Source organism: Mus pahari, chromosome 8 (genome assembly GCF_900095145.1).
Source record: "Mus pahari chromosome 8, PAHARI_EIJ_v1.1, whole genome shotgun sequence".
NCBI classification, from domain to species: domain Eukaryota; kingdom Metazoa; phylum Chordata; class Mammalia; order Rodentia; family Muridae; genus Mus; species Mus pahari.
Window position 1 is genome coordinate 48,936,291 of NC_034597.1, and position 15,746 is coordinate 48,952,036.

Consider the following 15,746-nt stretch of genomic DNA (forward strand, 5'->3'; position numbering starts at 1 on the left):
GAAGAAGAAGAAGAAGAAGAAGAAGAAGAAGAAGAAGAAGAAGAAGAAGAAGAAGAAGAAGAAGAAGAAGAAGAAGAAGAAGAAGAAGAAGAAGACGATGACGACGACAACAAGTGGAGCAGAAGCACGTGGCCTGGAGAAACCACAAGTTGTAAGGGGTTTCATAGATGTGTAAGATGGCAGTGTATCAATAGATCTGCCCAATCTAGGTGCACAGCATGTGTTCATATTTTCATTGAGTCATGTTTTCATTGCTGGAGGATATTTGGGTTGGAGATTTACCTCAGCAAAAGATGTTTAAAACTTTGCATATTTTGGACACAATGTTTGTGACTTTGAATTTATCTGTCAGTCCTAAGTCTAAAAAAGTACACCTCAAAAACTACTCTTAAGATTTCATTTTGGTTTTAGAGGCAGGGTCTTACCATTTAGCTCTCTGGCTGGCCTAGAACTTGCAATGGAAACCACATTAGCTTCAAACTTACAGAAGCATATTCTTTAAGAGAAATAACTAAGCTAGTTCAGTTTTACTTTACTAATTAAACCCTAGCAAAATTTTCAACTCTGTTTCGTCTTAAACTCTTCTAGATTACATCTTTCAGATAATGTAACTTAGCCACAAAATCACAAGCTACCTTCACAACCCTGGAGAACCCACATCCACACCTTGAGAGCATGATGTGATTTCCTAACCATCTTTTTCCACCAGTGCTTCACTCTAAAGCAGTGGTTCTCAACCTTCCTGATACTGTAACCCTTTAATACAGTTCCTCATATTTATTGTGGTGATTCCCAAGCATAAAAGTATTTTTGTTGCTACTTCGTAACTACAGTTTTGCTAGCGTTATGAATCATAATGTAACTATCTGATATCTAGGATATCTGATATCCAACCCCTGTAAAAATCATTTGGCCCCCAAAGGGGTCATGACCCACAGGTTGAGAACTACTATTCTAAAGCATGTGTGTACTATATCTTCTCTCTACTCAATAAACTCACTAACTCTGATTTGTCCTAAAACTTGTTTCTGTGAAAGTCCATGAGGAAGCACCTTCTCAGGACAGTGCTAGGCTGCATCTCCTCAATGCTGCTGAAGGACCAGGGCCCAGATGCTCATAATCTATCACTGAGCAGAAGCTTATCTAGTTTTTGTTTTTAGACAATGTCTTACATATAGTTCCAGCTGTTCTGGAACTCACTCTGCAGGCCAGGCTGGCTTCAAACGCAGAGAGATTCCCTGCTCTGCTTCCTGAGTGCTAGGGTTAAAGATGTGCAGAGTACGCCAGATGAAGTTTGCTCAAAGTCTAAAAACCATACAGTTTTAAGAATTTAGTTTTAATGAGTAAGTTTTGTGTACACATATGTAAGTAAACCGTGTTCATGACTGTAAGTGGATGTGAACCAGCATGTAGATATGGGTCCCCTCTGTAAGAGCAACAAGTGGTCTAAACCAATGAGCCATCATCTTCTCTCCAGGCTCCCTCAATTACAATATTTAAATAACTGTGTTCCCTGACTCGGTGCTGTACACTGCTTTTAACTAACGAATGACCGTGAGAAGTACCTGGACGCTGCAATACGGGTCTGGCCATAACTTCTAGTCTTCTATACTATGAACTATGCAACCTTGGGTAGCCACCTCACTTCTCCAGTCTCAGCTTCTCACTCTGATAACTGCGGGAACAACCCTCTGTACAACCATGCTCCTTCTCTTCCTGTACGGGCGCTCTGGGATCTTGGAGATTCACTGACTTGGCAGATACTGCCTTCACAAGCTGGCCAGTACTTAGAAAAGAATTCAACATGAAGGAGGGCAACTTTCATATGCTAACCAATCCAGAGCCTAAACTCCAAGCCTGCCATCCCTGTTGCCACCCCCACCAGGAAGCAGTATCCTCTAGTTTAGTCATCCAAAACTCCATTGAGATTACTCAAACTGGCTAATCCTAAAACTTTTAGAGCCTAAAGCTCTTGCACTCACTGAGCCCCGGAATAACCACCCACACTTCTATTAGGCTGTGACTGTTCTCTTTGGGGCCTCTGAGTAATTATCTTCTCAGTAGCAATAGGCTCTAGTTCTGGGGGCCTCACCAGAGCTGGATAATAACAAAACGCATATACATCTTAAAATTTTCCAGGTGTTAGAAAGAGTATATGTGGACATATTTGTATGCCGCGGTTATTCCTCTACCAAATCACGGTTTAACTGTGAAAATGTAAACAATAAAGGTGTGAGAAGGAAACAGTCTCATATCAAACAGAGAGCAGTCAGAAACACAAAGGAAAGAGCTTAAAAAGAGCAAACTTTGAGAAAAACAAAATGTGTTTAGAAGATACAAGCTAATATGTGAACGGAAACTTTGTAGCAAGAGTCAGAGTATGAGGAGTATCTTCAAGGAGCCGGTGCCATGAAGGCGAGAATGTTAGGGGCAGTGTACTGGCTGGTTTGGGGTCAACTTGACAGAGCTGGAGTTATCACAGAGAAAGGAGCTTCAGGTGAGGAAATGCCTCCATGAGATCCACCTGTAAGGCATTTTCTCAATTAGTGATCAAGGGGGGAGGGCCCCTTAGTGGGTGGTGCCATCTCTGGGCTGGAAGACTTGGGTTCTACAAGAGAGCAAGCTGAGCAAGACAGGGGAAGCAAGCCAGTAAAGAACATCCCTCCATGGCTTCTGCATCAGCTCCTGCTTCCTGACCTGCTTGAGTTCCAGTCCTGACTTCCTTTAGTGATGAACAGTGGTTTGGAGATGCAAGCTGAATAAACCTTTCCTCCCCAGCTTGTTTCTTGGTCATGCTGTTTGTGCAGGAATAGACACCCTGACTAAGACAGGCATGAACACTGGGGCTGCCTTTCACCCAGGAGACTTTGCTGTGCTGTGTGGCAAAGCAGTCTACAGCCTGGGCCCAGGCAAACCTGTCTCAGCCAACAGAGTACAAGTCTACAGATGCACAGCGGCTCCTGGTAGGAGAAACTGCCAATTTTAGTGCTGCCTAAATTATGAACTTTGTTTTTAATCGCTGGAGATTTCTATATTTTACTAAAGAAAGTCTCATCTACACCAAGATCATGAATAAAGATTAGTATCTTTTCTATGGAAACAAAAACCTATCAGAAAGGGGCTGGAGAGATGGCTCAGAGGTTAAGAGCACTGGCTGCTCTTCTAGAGGTCCTGAGTTCAATTCCTAGTAACCATAAGGTGGCTCACAACCATGGCCTGCTGGTGTACATGCAGCCAGAAGACTATACACATAAGAAATAAATCTTGAAAATAAAACTAATTAGAAAAAGTAGACAAAACAAAGATCGAGCTCCTAAAAAGATCTGGCTATGAATAATAAACACAGTCTTACACATGCAGAGTTAACAAAGGTAAGTGCTCATCATAAATCAACAGGTGCTACATGTTAAGAAAGGAGTATAAAAACATGGCATCAGGACACAGACATGCTGGGACAGGAATAGATTGAGACATACAATGAGAAAAATAAAACCAAAGGCTGAGGCAGGAGGACTGCCTGCTTAGGTTACATGGTGAGTTCTAGATTAGATTGGCTAATTTAAGACCATCACAGACAGACATCTACTGGATGCTTTTCATTTGCAACATGTTTACATTAATTTAATCCATCACTTCTGTGCAGTTAAGTATTATTTCAGATTTCACAACTGAAAGAGCAATCTAAGTTCTTGCCTTCATGGAGTTTAAATTATAAGAATATATAGTTATATAGGTCTGCCTGCTTCTAGACCTAGGTATCAGAGGACAAACAAGGACTCAGTAATTACCAACTGAAGATTGGACACTGGGTTCAGCAGTGTGATAGTCAGAACTGAGCCTATATTCAATGGGTCTGATGACAACAGGGGGGAAAAATAGATGAAGTATATCCAGATATTTAAAGATTTAATGAAAGGGTAGAATATATATTTTAAAGTTACTTCTAAACTATATCAATAGCACATAAACACATAAAAATCAAATACCAAGAAAATGTTATTAATAAAAACCAGCTGTTCTCCACACTACTTCTAAGATAAGAGTTCTTTTCACACTTTTGTAGTTATTTTCCCCTCAAGAATATAAATTTATGGGCTGGTGAGGTGGCTCAGTGGGTAAGAGCACCTGACTGCTCTTCTGAAGGTGCAGAGTTCAAATCCCAGCAACCACATGGTGGCTCACAACCATCTGTAACAAGATCTGACGCCCTCTTCTGGAGTGTCTGAAGACAGCTACAGTGTACTTACATATAGTAAATAAATAAATCTTAAAAAAAAAAAAAAAAAGAATATAAATTTACAAATTAAAAAGGTTTCAACTTGATTATATATTCTGAATAGATAAACATTTGCAATGGTACCTAACACCCCTAAGAGAACAGGAGTCAGCGTGTCTCTTCTCCTGTCAGTCCTTCTGAGCAGATGGCACTATCAGAAGCTCTCTAACATTCCCAGAGAGGCCAGGACACACCACAGCTTACTTTTCCCCAGACACCATCACATACTATTTGCCCTCATGTATGCCTTGTTCCCTGTTCACAGCACATCCCAGAGGTCACTCCCAGTTACCGCCCTACTGGGTGCTTGTTTCTGTATGCTTTCCTCTCACAGATAAATCAAACTTTAGTCCCTATTGTTAAAACATTTGATTATTTTCAACTACTTGCCATTTTTAAAAAATCTGAGGGGCTGGTGAGATGGCTCAGCAGGCAAGAGCACCTGACTGCTCTTCCGAAGGTCCTGAGTTCAAATCCCAGCAACCACATGGTGGCTCACAACCATCCTTAATGAGATCTGGCGCCCTCTTCTGGAGTATCTGAAGACAGCTACAGTGTACTTATACATATAATAAATAAATAAATCTTAAAAAAAAAAAAAAATCTGAGAAGACGGGGTTGGAAAGACATTTCAGCTGTTTAAGAGTCTGGCTGCTCTTGAAGAAGACCCAGGTTTAACTCCCAGAACATACATGTCAGCTCACAATCTTCTGTAACTCTACTTCCAGAGGATTTGACACCCTGTTCTGGTCTCTGTGGGAACCAGGCACATACCTGGTGTACCTATGTATATGGCAAAACATTCAAATGCACAAAATAAAGATAAATCTTTTTTAAAATTCTGAGAAAAGGGGCTGGAGAGATGGCTCAGCAGCTAAGAGCACTGACTGCTCTTCTGCACGTCCTGAGTTCAAATCCCAGCAACCACACGGTGACTCACAACCATTCATAATGAGATCTGACGTCCTCTTCTGGTATGTCTGAAGACAGCTACAGTGTATTTATTATAATAATACATAAATAAATCTTTTTTAAAAAAGTATGCAAACAGGAAGCAAGTATTAGTCTGGGCCCAAGGATATCACTCTGACTGCAAAAGTGCAGTAAGCCTTATCAAGTCAAGTGAAAGTAGCGACCTCTTTAAAATAGCTCTTGGCAATCTGCATCACAGAGAGACACTTCTAGTCTACAAGTAAACATGTATTTACACGTACACATGCAATTTACATGAAGGAAAGTATAGTCCTGACTACACCATTATAAAATCTAATCTGATTTACTTTAAAAAGTACCAAGGGACTCTTTCAAACACATATCTCTTACATATGTTTAAGACAAAAAAAAGACTTACCGTCCAAAATTTTATAAAATACTCTAAAACTGTTGCAGCCACAAAAAGGCAATATAGTAGAGAATACAACAAAAACAGCATGAAGAATTTGTAATTAGTAAATCCAACACAGTTATTCACCCTGGAAGAATACAGAAAGTAACATTATAGAAGACAAACCATAAGCACAGAAACAGAATTCAAAATGTGGTCTCAGGCTTGTGGGAGAAGGATGTTTGAAGCTCAGCTCTGTGAGATGTGAAAATTCTGGCAGCTGTACAAAAGTAGGAATATACTTGATGTTACTAACCTCATAGAGATGGTTAAGACAGTAAATTAATATATGCCTTTTAGTCATAAGAAGGAAAGAGAGGACCAGAAAGCTTTACATCATCATTACTTGGCAATAAGTCAAGTAAGAAGTAGAAAACAAACTACCTTAACTATGGATATATTTTAAATTAACATTATATAGATTTTGCAACTCTAATATTAATTTTTAATATATCAACATCTGAATTATGTATTTATCAGAAGGTATTTTTAAAGGAAAAAAATCTACAGATCCCTATTATAAATACATGTGTATGTTTATGTGTATGTTAGTAATTTAATTGAGCTCAAATATAAATAATTGAACTGAATCAAATATAGGATATTAGAGCTGGGTGTATGATTTTAGTTGTACAGAGCACGTGCTTAGAATGTGTTGGAACTCTGGAGTTAAAAAACAGCATCACGAGATTTTTATAAAAGGGATTACTAAGAAAAAAAAAATCATTCTCAATTCCTGCTTCTGATGCCCAACCCTGGCCCCCTTGGCTTAGGCAATTTCCACTATTTTTCATACATACCATGGACAGTGATGATCCATCTTAAGAACACATCTAGGAAGCAAGCATACAAAAATTCATACAGAAAAATTGTGACTCTAGTTTCTCATTATTTTACTGCACTTAAAAATATTCCCTTAAAACTAAATCTTATGAGGCAACCTAGAAACATCAGATAACTTGTGATATTCTGTAAACACCTCCACGGGTAAATAGTCACAAGGTTTTTACATTGTGAAGTCAGTTCATTGCATCTAGCTCATTGGACCAGACCAAATGACATTTTATTATTCAGATGTGGAGATGACTTCTGGTACATTACAAAGGCCCAATTTAAACATTAGCTAAGAGCTGGAGAGCTGGCTCAGCAGTAAAGAGCACTGACTGCTCTTCCAGAGGCCTGGAGTTAAAATTCCAGCAACCAACTACAGACCTCACAAATAATGTAAGAATGAGAAACCTAACACCCAGAAAGTTAGCACAGCTTGTCTAAGTGGCTCGGATTAGTCAGGGTTTTAAACTAACTTCTCACATGAAAACAAGAATTAAAATGGAAGTGATGGCAGATAAAAACAATTATAGTATTTACTTCATTGATTTTTTTTTGTTTCCATATCAACATTGATAATAAAAACAAGAAAATATCATTGTAGTCTCTAATTCAAGAAGTAATCAATCATATTTTACAAGGTGGTTGTAACCATTGGCTCATTAACATTACACTAAGCATAGTACAGAAAGCATATTTAAAGTTAAAATTCTATTCAACAAGCAGAGAAAGTCTTCTAGTATATTCTAGCTTACATAATCATTTATGATAGTTCTATATTAACAGCAAGTAATAGGAAAAGATGAAATGATTTTGCTAAGAAGCATGAAGAAGCACGTAATGTCTGTCTGTTCCCTAGGCCTAGGGTGGAGCTAAAGAAAGGAAACCGGAGTAGCACTCACCTGTCACATGCTGAGCAGTGATGGGCTCGGTCAGGTTTAATCAACTGACATTTTTCACAATATCGGATAGCTAGAGAGAGAGAAAAAAGGAAGAAACTCAAAGGTGTGTGTGGTGGTTTGAATAAAAATGTCAGAGATTCAAACTCAGGTCCTCATGCCAAGCACTCTTACCAACTGAGCTATGTCTCCAACCCACCATCTGTTTTCCATCTTTAAAATCCCAATATACTCCTTAAAATATTGCAGATAATTAAAACTTTTCTTGCTTTTTCATTTTGTTTTGTTTTAATTTATTTATTTTATATATGTGAATACACAGTCACTGTCNTCAGACACACCAGAAGAGGGCATCAGATCCCATTCCAGATGGTTGTGAGCCACCATGTGGTTGCTGGGATTTGAACTCAGGCCCTCTGGAAGATCAGTCAGTGCTCTCACCCCTGAGCCGTCTCCCCAGCCCTCGTTTTGGTTTTTGAGACAGAGTCTACCTATGTAATAATGTAACTCATTACGTAAGACCAGGATAGCCACTGAAGGTGTGACCCACTAGACTCAGTTTAAAACCTTGAGTCAGGTTTATACACAGCCACAAAGGTAAGCTCCCTGATTGTGTGCTCTGTTCCTGAGAAGTTCATTTGGTTCCAAAATTAAAATACTTGAATTCAATTCCTATTTCTTCACATACAGCCTTGTGATGATCTTGAACAAGTAATTCAACCTGTGTCCATAGGGATTCCAATTTGACATTATCTACTGCCATCCTGAGTCACAGTACAAGGACTCCCCCAGAGCGATCACAGTTGGTTTTCCTGCAGTCTGCCAGCATGCTATAAATGGACCAACCATATAGATGTTTACAACTGCACTCAAATGCCTGCAATATGCCTGACACCATCCCAGCCCTCCAGTGGCCAAGGCAGGAGGAACTGAGTTTAAGGTTAGCCCATGCTTTTGTCAGGAAGTCTGGCATTAACTCCCAACCTATGTTCTGGTTTCTCACAGTTTCCTGGGCTGGTTCTCATTATGGTGACAAGATTATACCAGGTCTGTATCTTACTTTCCCATGTACACATGGGACTATAATATCTACCCCATGGGATTATTGTGAATTTCAATGAGTTCTGTACAACAACTCAGCACAAAGGAACTATTAAGCTGGTACTATCTTGTCTGAACCAATTAACAAGGTATATAATTTAAACGATTCCCTCTAGTATAGAGAGTGACCAGCTCAACAGCATCTCTGACTCCTCTCTATCAAAGAGTTAAACCAAAGTAAAGGGAACAATGTCTCAGCTGACCCCGAGGAGCAGTGTCCCAGAGGAAGCAGGCAGTCTAGAACCGGGAAAGTGGATTGGGCTTGTTAGGACTGCTATTGCTGTAATGGAACACCCGACCCACACATCTGCAGAAGGAAAGGGTTTGGATTACACTCCCACATCATAGTTCACTGAAGGATGGCAGGCCAGGAACTCAGGTATGGCTAGAACCTGGAGGTAGGAACTGATGTAGAGGCCATGGAGGGGTGTTGCTTACTGGCGTGCTCCACCTGCTTTTTTATAGAACCGAGGACCATCAGCCTAGGAATGGAACCACCCACAATGGCTGGGCCCTTGCCCACCACTAATTAAGAAAATGCTCTACAGGCTTACCTGATCTCATTTTCTCAGTTGAAGTTCCCTCCTTTCTGATGATTCTAGTTTGTGTCATGTTGACATAAAACTAGCCAGCAGAGTTCATAGCTTGGCCTCAAAACTCATATCTTGGTAAAATTTTCTCCCCATTGTCTTTACTTCTCCCCATATTTCACATTGTTGATTTCTTATTTATACAGTGACATACAATAGTTAAATTTAAATCAGAACTTTCAAACGGTAGTATAGTAGGAACAGGATTTAAAAGCTCTAGCAGAGAAGGCTGAGTGTTAGAATGAAAACAGGCAACAATACAAACTAAACTCAGATTCACCTCGAACCCCTCTGACAAGTTGCCTTACATCTGAAATACCACACAAGATGCAGTAAACAGGAAATGTGGTCAGAGACATGCACACTTCAACTGTGGTCAGAGACGTGCACATTTCAACTGTGGTCAGAGACAACATTTCACCTGTGGTCAGAGACATGCACATTTAAAACTCCTTTGTGAAGTCCAGCCTGCTCCTCTTACCCTTGGAAGCTGATGTGGTGTAGATAGGCAGGTCTCTTGCTGCTCTTCTCAAAATGTCTTGCTGTCTTTCTTGGCTGAACTCCTTCTCATAACGCTCCTTCTCAGAGTTTGACAAGTAGAACTAGATGGAGAGAGACAACGACTACATTTGTACTTCTTACCTAGTATGCTCTGAAAAAGTTTTACCTGAAATAGAGGGGAGGACTCCCAAATACTGTGCTTCATGAAAACAAAACTCATTTCAAACTTAACTTCGTGTACATTTTAACAAAAAACCTCACAGATTCAAAGTGTTAGTACTTCCTACTAATGATGGCTTAGGACAGGAACTCCATTATTTTTGTACTTTTGCCTTTTACAGGTGAAATTTAAATCCTTAATAAAACAGTTAAAAAAATCATTTCACCTGATCTTCCCCCAGTGCTCCTGCGCCATAGAGGGAGTGATGCAGATGCCCCTGCTTAGGGCGGACCGCTCGGGAAATCATCTCTTCTCAGCATTTGACCAGTTATGAGTCTCTGCAGTAACTACTACCACCCTATACAAAAAGCAGCTGCTTTGACCAGAGCTAAGTTCTAGAGAATTTAATTTTTACAAGGAAAGCCAAAAGGTTGCTATGCTCAAGTTACAGTGAAACCCCTGGCAGGGGACTTCATGTTTGCCTTTCCAAATGCCTCAAAGAAATAAAAAAAAGCATTGCTCAGACTTCATTGTTTTAAATTTTTTTCTTTTAATTATGTGTAGGTGTGTGCCTGCATGTGGGTGAATACATGTTAGTGTAGTGTTAGCAGAAGCCAGAGACACCGGATCCTCTGGGGCTAGATTATAGACTTTTGAGACACCATCTGTCATGGGTTCTCAGTACCAAACTCAGGTCTTCTGGAAAAGTAGCCAGTGCTCTTATCTGCTGAGTCATCTCTCCAGCTCCATTGGTTTTTTTCATTTTTTAAAAGGCAAGCACCTGTGCTATATTCTCTTCAGACTTACAAGGTTCATCACCTTATCAATCTCCTTCCCCAATGAGATACTCCTTTCATAGGTCTCTGTTTGTTTGGGGGGGGGATCTTAAAAATAGTTTTCATAAAATACATTATCATATATTCTTGTCCCTCCCAACTCCTATGTCCTCCCTCCCATACTGACTTCATGTTCTTCCTCTTTCTCTCAAAAAACAAAAACCCCAAAGCCAAAACTCAAAACAAACACAAAAAGACAAAAGAAACCAAAACAAACAAACAAATCCCCAAAACCTCAACAACAACAAAATACCCCCTCAAAACCCATGGAGTCCTCCCTCTAGTTTATTTCTTTTGAGACAGGATCTTAGCTGGGCAGTGGTAGCACACGCCTTTAATCCCAGCACTTGGGAGGTAGAGGCAGGTGGATTTCTGAGTTTGAGGCCAGCCTGGTCTACAGAGTGAGTTCCAGGACAGACAAGGCTATATATAGAGAGAAACCCTGTCTTGAAAACCAAAAAAAGAAAAAACAAAAACAACAACAAAAAAGAAAGAAACAAAGAAAGAAAAAGAAAAGAAAAGAAAAGAAAAGAAAAGAAAAGAAAAGAAAAGAAAAGAAAAGAAAAAAAGAGACAGGATCTTGCTATGTATCCCAGGCTGGCCTAGAACCAGCTATGTAGCCCACACTAGCCTTGAATGTATAATCCTCTTTCCTCTCCTTTTCCCATGCCACCAAGACACCAAATGGGTCCATTTCAAGTACAGAGTGAGCTCCAGGACAGCCAGGGCTATACAGAGAAACCCTGTCTTGAAAAACCAAAAGCAAACAAACCAACAAACAAATCAAGGGCCTTCCCTCTTCCATGACTTCTTATAACTAGGAATTTCTACATTTTAAAAAATCAAGTCTGACAGTTTTGCTTTTTAAAATTAAGAATAATTTAGACTTTTTAAAGTCATGTTTGAGATTTTAACAATAGTGACGCTTCTTTTTAAAAGGTCAAGGACTCACTGACTAGAATTTCCCATAGTCCCATGTGAGGAACACTTTGATCTATGCTAACTTAAACAGGGAACTGCCTCATCACTAAGAGTGATGGACCATACACACTGTTACAAATAAGACAACAGCTTGGGCTCAGGAAACCATGACTGTAAGAGATGAGGAAATTTTCATATTACACATTACTGGCAAAGACAGATAGTCTGTATTCTCTGGAATCTTTTTCTAGCAACCATTAAGGTGAATACTCTAACTATTTTACTACTGCTGTTACTGCTTACCAAACCTCAACAAGACAGTGTATTAAGAATTAAGAACATCTTCCTAGGTTATACAGCATGACTTGAGCAGAAAGAGCAGTCAGAGAAGATGTATACAGTTTTACTTATGGTGAACGTCTACACAAACTTTCCTGTGCCTAATAGACTCGACACTTTCAGGAAGAGAAGTAAAATCTCATGGTATGATGTTCAATAATTACACTGCAGAGCCTCTGACCAGGTATCTGCAGTTCCTGTGGGCCGACCCATCTAGCCTGCATCAGGATTCCAGACCTCAGCTCCACTGCACTTTTACCCACTGTCACTATTTTTCCTTAAGAATTAAGGTCAGGACTGGTGAGATGGCTCTGTGGGTAAGAGCACCCAACTGCTCTTCCAAAGGTGCAGAGTTCAAATCCCAGCAACCACATGGTGGCTCACAACCATCCTTAACGAGATCTGACTCCCTCTTCTGGAGTGTCTGAAGACAGCTACAGTGTACTTACATATAATAAATAAAATAAATCTTAAAAAAAAAAAAAAGAATTAAGGTCAATGAAAACTTTCAGATACCATAATGTACAATGTTCAATACTACTGACTATAATCTAAAGTAAACTAAGAGATGCCTTTATTAGCTTAAATCCAATGTTCAAAAAATTCCACTTAAATATGTAAATGAATCAAGGATGGTTCTGCATGAATTTAGCATGCACAAAGTCCTGGGTTCAATCCCCAGCAGCAAAATAACTAAGAAGAGATATTTTACATCATTATTGTTTTAAAGGGGTAGTTATGCTATGTTGCTCAGGGTCATCTCAAACTCCTGCATTCAAGCATTCCTCCTGACCCAGTTGCCTGTGTAGCCAGACTACAAGCTCATTCAAGAGTCTAACCATAAACATATATTAAATACCAATTAAGAAGCCAGGCGTGGGCTGGAGAGATAGCTCAGTGGGTAAGAGCACTGACTGCACTTCCAAAGGTCCTGAGTTCAAATCCCAGCAACCACATGGTGGCTCACAACCATCCGTAATAAGGTCTGATGCCCTCTTCTGGTGTGTCTGAAGACAGCTACAGTGTACTTAGATATAATAATAAATAGAGCCAGGCGGTGGTGGCGCACACCTTTAATCCCAGCACTCAGGAGGCAGAGGCAGGCGGATTTCTGAGTTCAAGGCAAGCCTGGACTACAGAGTGAGTTCCAGGTCAGCCAGGGCTATACAGAGAAACCCTGTCTCAAAACAAACAAACAAACAGATATAATAATAAATCTTTAAAAAAAAAAAAAAAGAAGAAGAAGCCAGGCGTAGCAAGCAGGACACACCTTCAACACTCAGGAGGCAAAAACAGGCAGATCTCTGAGTTGAGGGTAGCCTGAGCTATAGAGCGAATTCCGAGCAGTCAGAGCTAGACAAAGAATCTCTGTCTCCCAAATGAAAACAGCGGCAGTGAGGCATCGAGGCCCGTGGCTGAGGAGGTGGCTAGTTCAGTGAGTGATTAAGAACATCTACTGTCACTACAAAGGACCAGAGTTTGGTTCCCAGCACCAGCATGCCAGCTTACAACTGTCACTGACGCTAATCTCAGAAGATTCAGCACCTTTTTCTGAACCTTCACCAACACAAGACATATGTACAGTGCGCATTCATACCTTTAGCGCTCATACACATAAAATAAAAATAATCAACAGCTAAGCACTGTTTCAAATGGCACAGATCTAAAGATGAATAAAAAGAAATCCTGCCTTCAAAACAAAGAATTATAAAATAAAAATCAGTGCAATAGCATTATAGGAGCTATCAGGTTGCTGGTAGATAAAAGATTTCCCAGCAGAGGACTTTGTGCACTAAAATATCTGCACCTGCCAGGCCAGGTGTGCCCACTGGGACAGAAACTGCATGGCTGACAGATCTAATGTTCACTCCGCAGAGGGAATTCATTCATTCCTAGTAGTAAATCTAGATAAATGCCCATGGCTGACGGGTAGAGCAGTGATGACAACATACACCACCACTACTACTGTTGTTTTGCCAAACGGATGACATGGTGCCACACCGCCTTATAAATACTCATGTCTTTACCCATACAGTAGAGCTGCACTCTCAGCATTGGTCAGAAGCTTGTTTGCAGTGCATGCTGTTGGTTAATGCAGAGACTTATAATTGGACAAAGCACTAAGAATGATATGTGACTGTTGACAGGTCAGCTCTAAACACATCTCCATCATCCCTTCCAAGGCTCAGGGAGCATTGTGGAGGCTGTGGGGGCAGAAGAATGTACGAATGAAGGACAGGATGATGAAACACTGGACATGAGACGGCCACTGTTACTCATGGGCTCATGGTTACCTGTGCAAGACTGTGTCAACGTCCCATCACAGACAGGCAAGAAGCTCATAAGGCCCTACCCTAGCTGAGGAGATGGCACATAATGGCTACCAGGGATGGGAGAATCATTTTTCTTCAATGGTGTGGCTACTGGTAAGTTGCTGATGCTCCAGTAAATAACACATACCCATGTTCAGGCAGATCATCCTAATCCAACTCAGTGACCCATAATCTCAATCTCTCTCTCTCTCTCTGTCTTATTCACACACACACACACACACACACACACAGAGAGAGAGAGAGAGAGAGAGAGACAGAGACAGAGACAGAGAGAGAGAGACAGAGAGAGATGCATACACACAGAAAAAAAGGAGTTTAGAGGTTTGGGGAAGAAGATAACGGGGGGGGGGCGAGTATGATCAAAATACATTATATACATATATAAAACTGTCAACATTTTTTCTTAATTTATCTTAATCTTTATTTTAAGGTAAGATAAAAATAGTGATTTCAAGAAAGATTCTTGGAGATGGAGGTGGTGGTGGTAGAGACCATAAAGGGGGATATTTACCATAAAAAGGGGATATACCCTAAAAATAAAGGGGAGTTTTCCAGAAAGACAAAGGAAAAAGAATATTGACAAAGGAGACAATGAGAGACAATAGGGTGTGAAAATAGCCTGATGCTGGAACAGAGCTACCTTCCAAAGGCAATAAAGGTAATAAGACTGCATGCTGGCTCACAGAATAAGGCTGGTGTGTTAGTTACCATGTGAGTGAACATCATCTCTTATCATGCAGTAGACTGGCAATCTCTATACACTTCCAACTAGAAAATGGCGGGCCCAATTTTCCTTTTAGAAAGGACAACATATTTTGCTGGGCATAGGGCTCATGCTTTCAGCCCAGCACTTGGCAGACTGTGGTAGGAAGTCTACCTTGAATATAAGGCCCCTTGGGTTACAGAGAAAAGCACTGTCTCAAAACCATTACAGAAACAAAACAAGAAAAGAAAGCAGGCAGCCATCTTTTTTGAGGAGATGGAATAATGTCGACCAGCTATCCTCATCTGTAGCCACCCTTTCACCATTCCTTCAGGTTTTACTCCATCTGCCTATTGTACAGAAACAGGCCTGATTATACAACGGGGACACTAGAGGAAACAACAAAGATTTTCCCTACAGGAAGCCCAGGAGGAAGAAGACTTACAAACATCTCAGCGGGACTCCAAATCCTAAGGAAAATACTGTAGACACCAACTAACAGGAGTTTTTTCCTCCCCAGAGTAATTTTACCCAGCTCTGCTAGGCCATATCGCTCTTTTTCTAATGTTACTTCAATTTTCTAAATATATTATAATCTTTCTGCCACATGCTTACTTAACACCTGACTCTAATATAAGGACCAGGTCGATCTGATTTTCCTGTTTAATCTTTAAACCTAGCAGATCAGAAGCAAGACAGGTACTTAGTGTGCACCTGATGATTGGAAAGAAAATAATTCCAGTTTTTATAACTTAACTCTCCTAAAAAATTTAGGTTTTGCCGTTTGTTGTTGTTGTTTGTTTTTGTTTTTGAGCCGGGGTTTCTCGGTGTAGTCCTGGCTGTCCTGGAACTCACTCTGTAGACCAGGCTGGCCT

At 40.3% G+C, this 15,746-nt stretch overlaps 1 protein-coding gene across 7 annotated transcripts in view; it reads right to left on the bottom strand.

Annotated features, from left to right (window-relative positions):
• Zdhhc20 (zinc finger DHHC-type containing 20) overlaps positions 1-15,746 on the bottom strand; it is a 53,004-nt gene that overhangs the window by 17,618 nt on the left and 19,640 nt on the right. For all 7 annotated transcript variants that reach the window (XM_021203233.2, XM_021203232.2, XM_029541589.1 and 4 more), the window contains exons 4-7: positions 9,560-9,680; positions 7,391-7,460; positions 6,461-6,493; positions 5,628-5,748 (exon numbers count right to left, since the gene is read on the bottom strand). In XM_021203233.2, the coding sequence (XP_021058892.1) occupies positions 5,628-5,748; positions 6,461-6,493; positions 7,391-7,460; positions 9,560-9,680 (345 nt within the window). The remainder of the gene's footprint in view (positions 1-5,627; positions 5,749-6,460; positions 6,494-7,390; positions 7,461-9,559; positions 9,681-15,746) is intronic.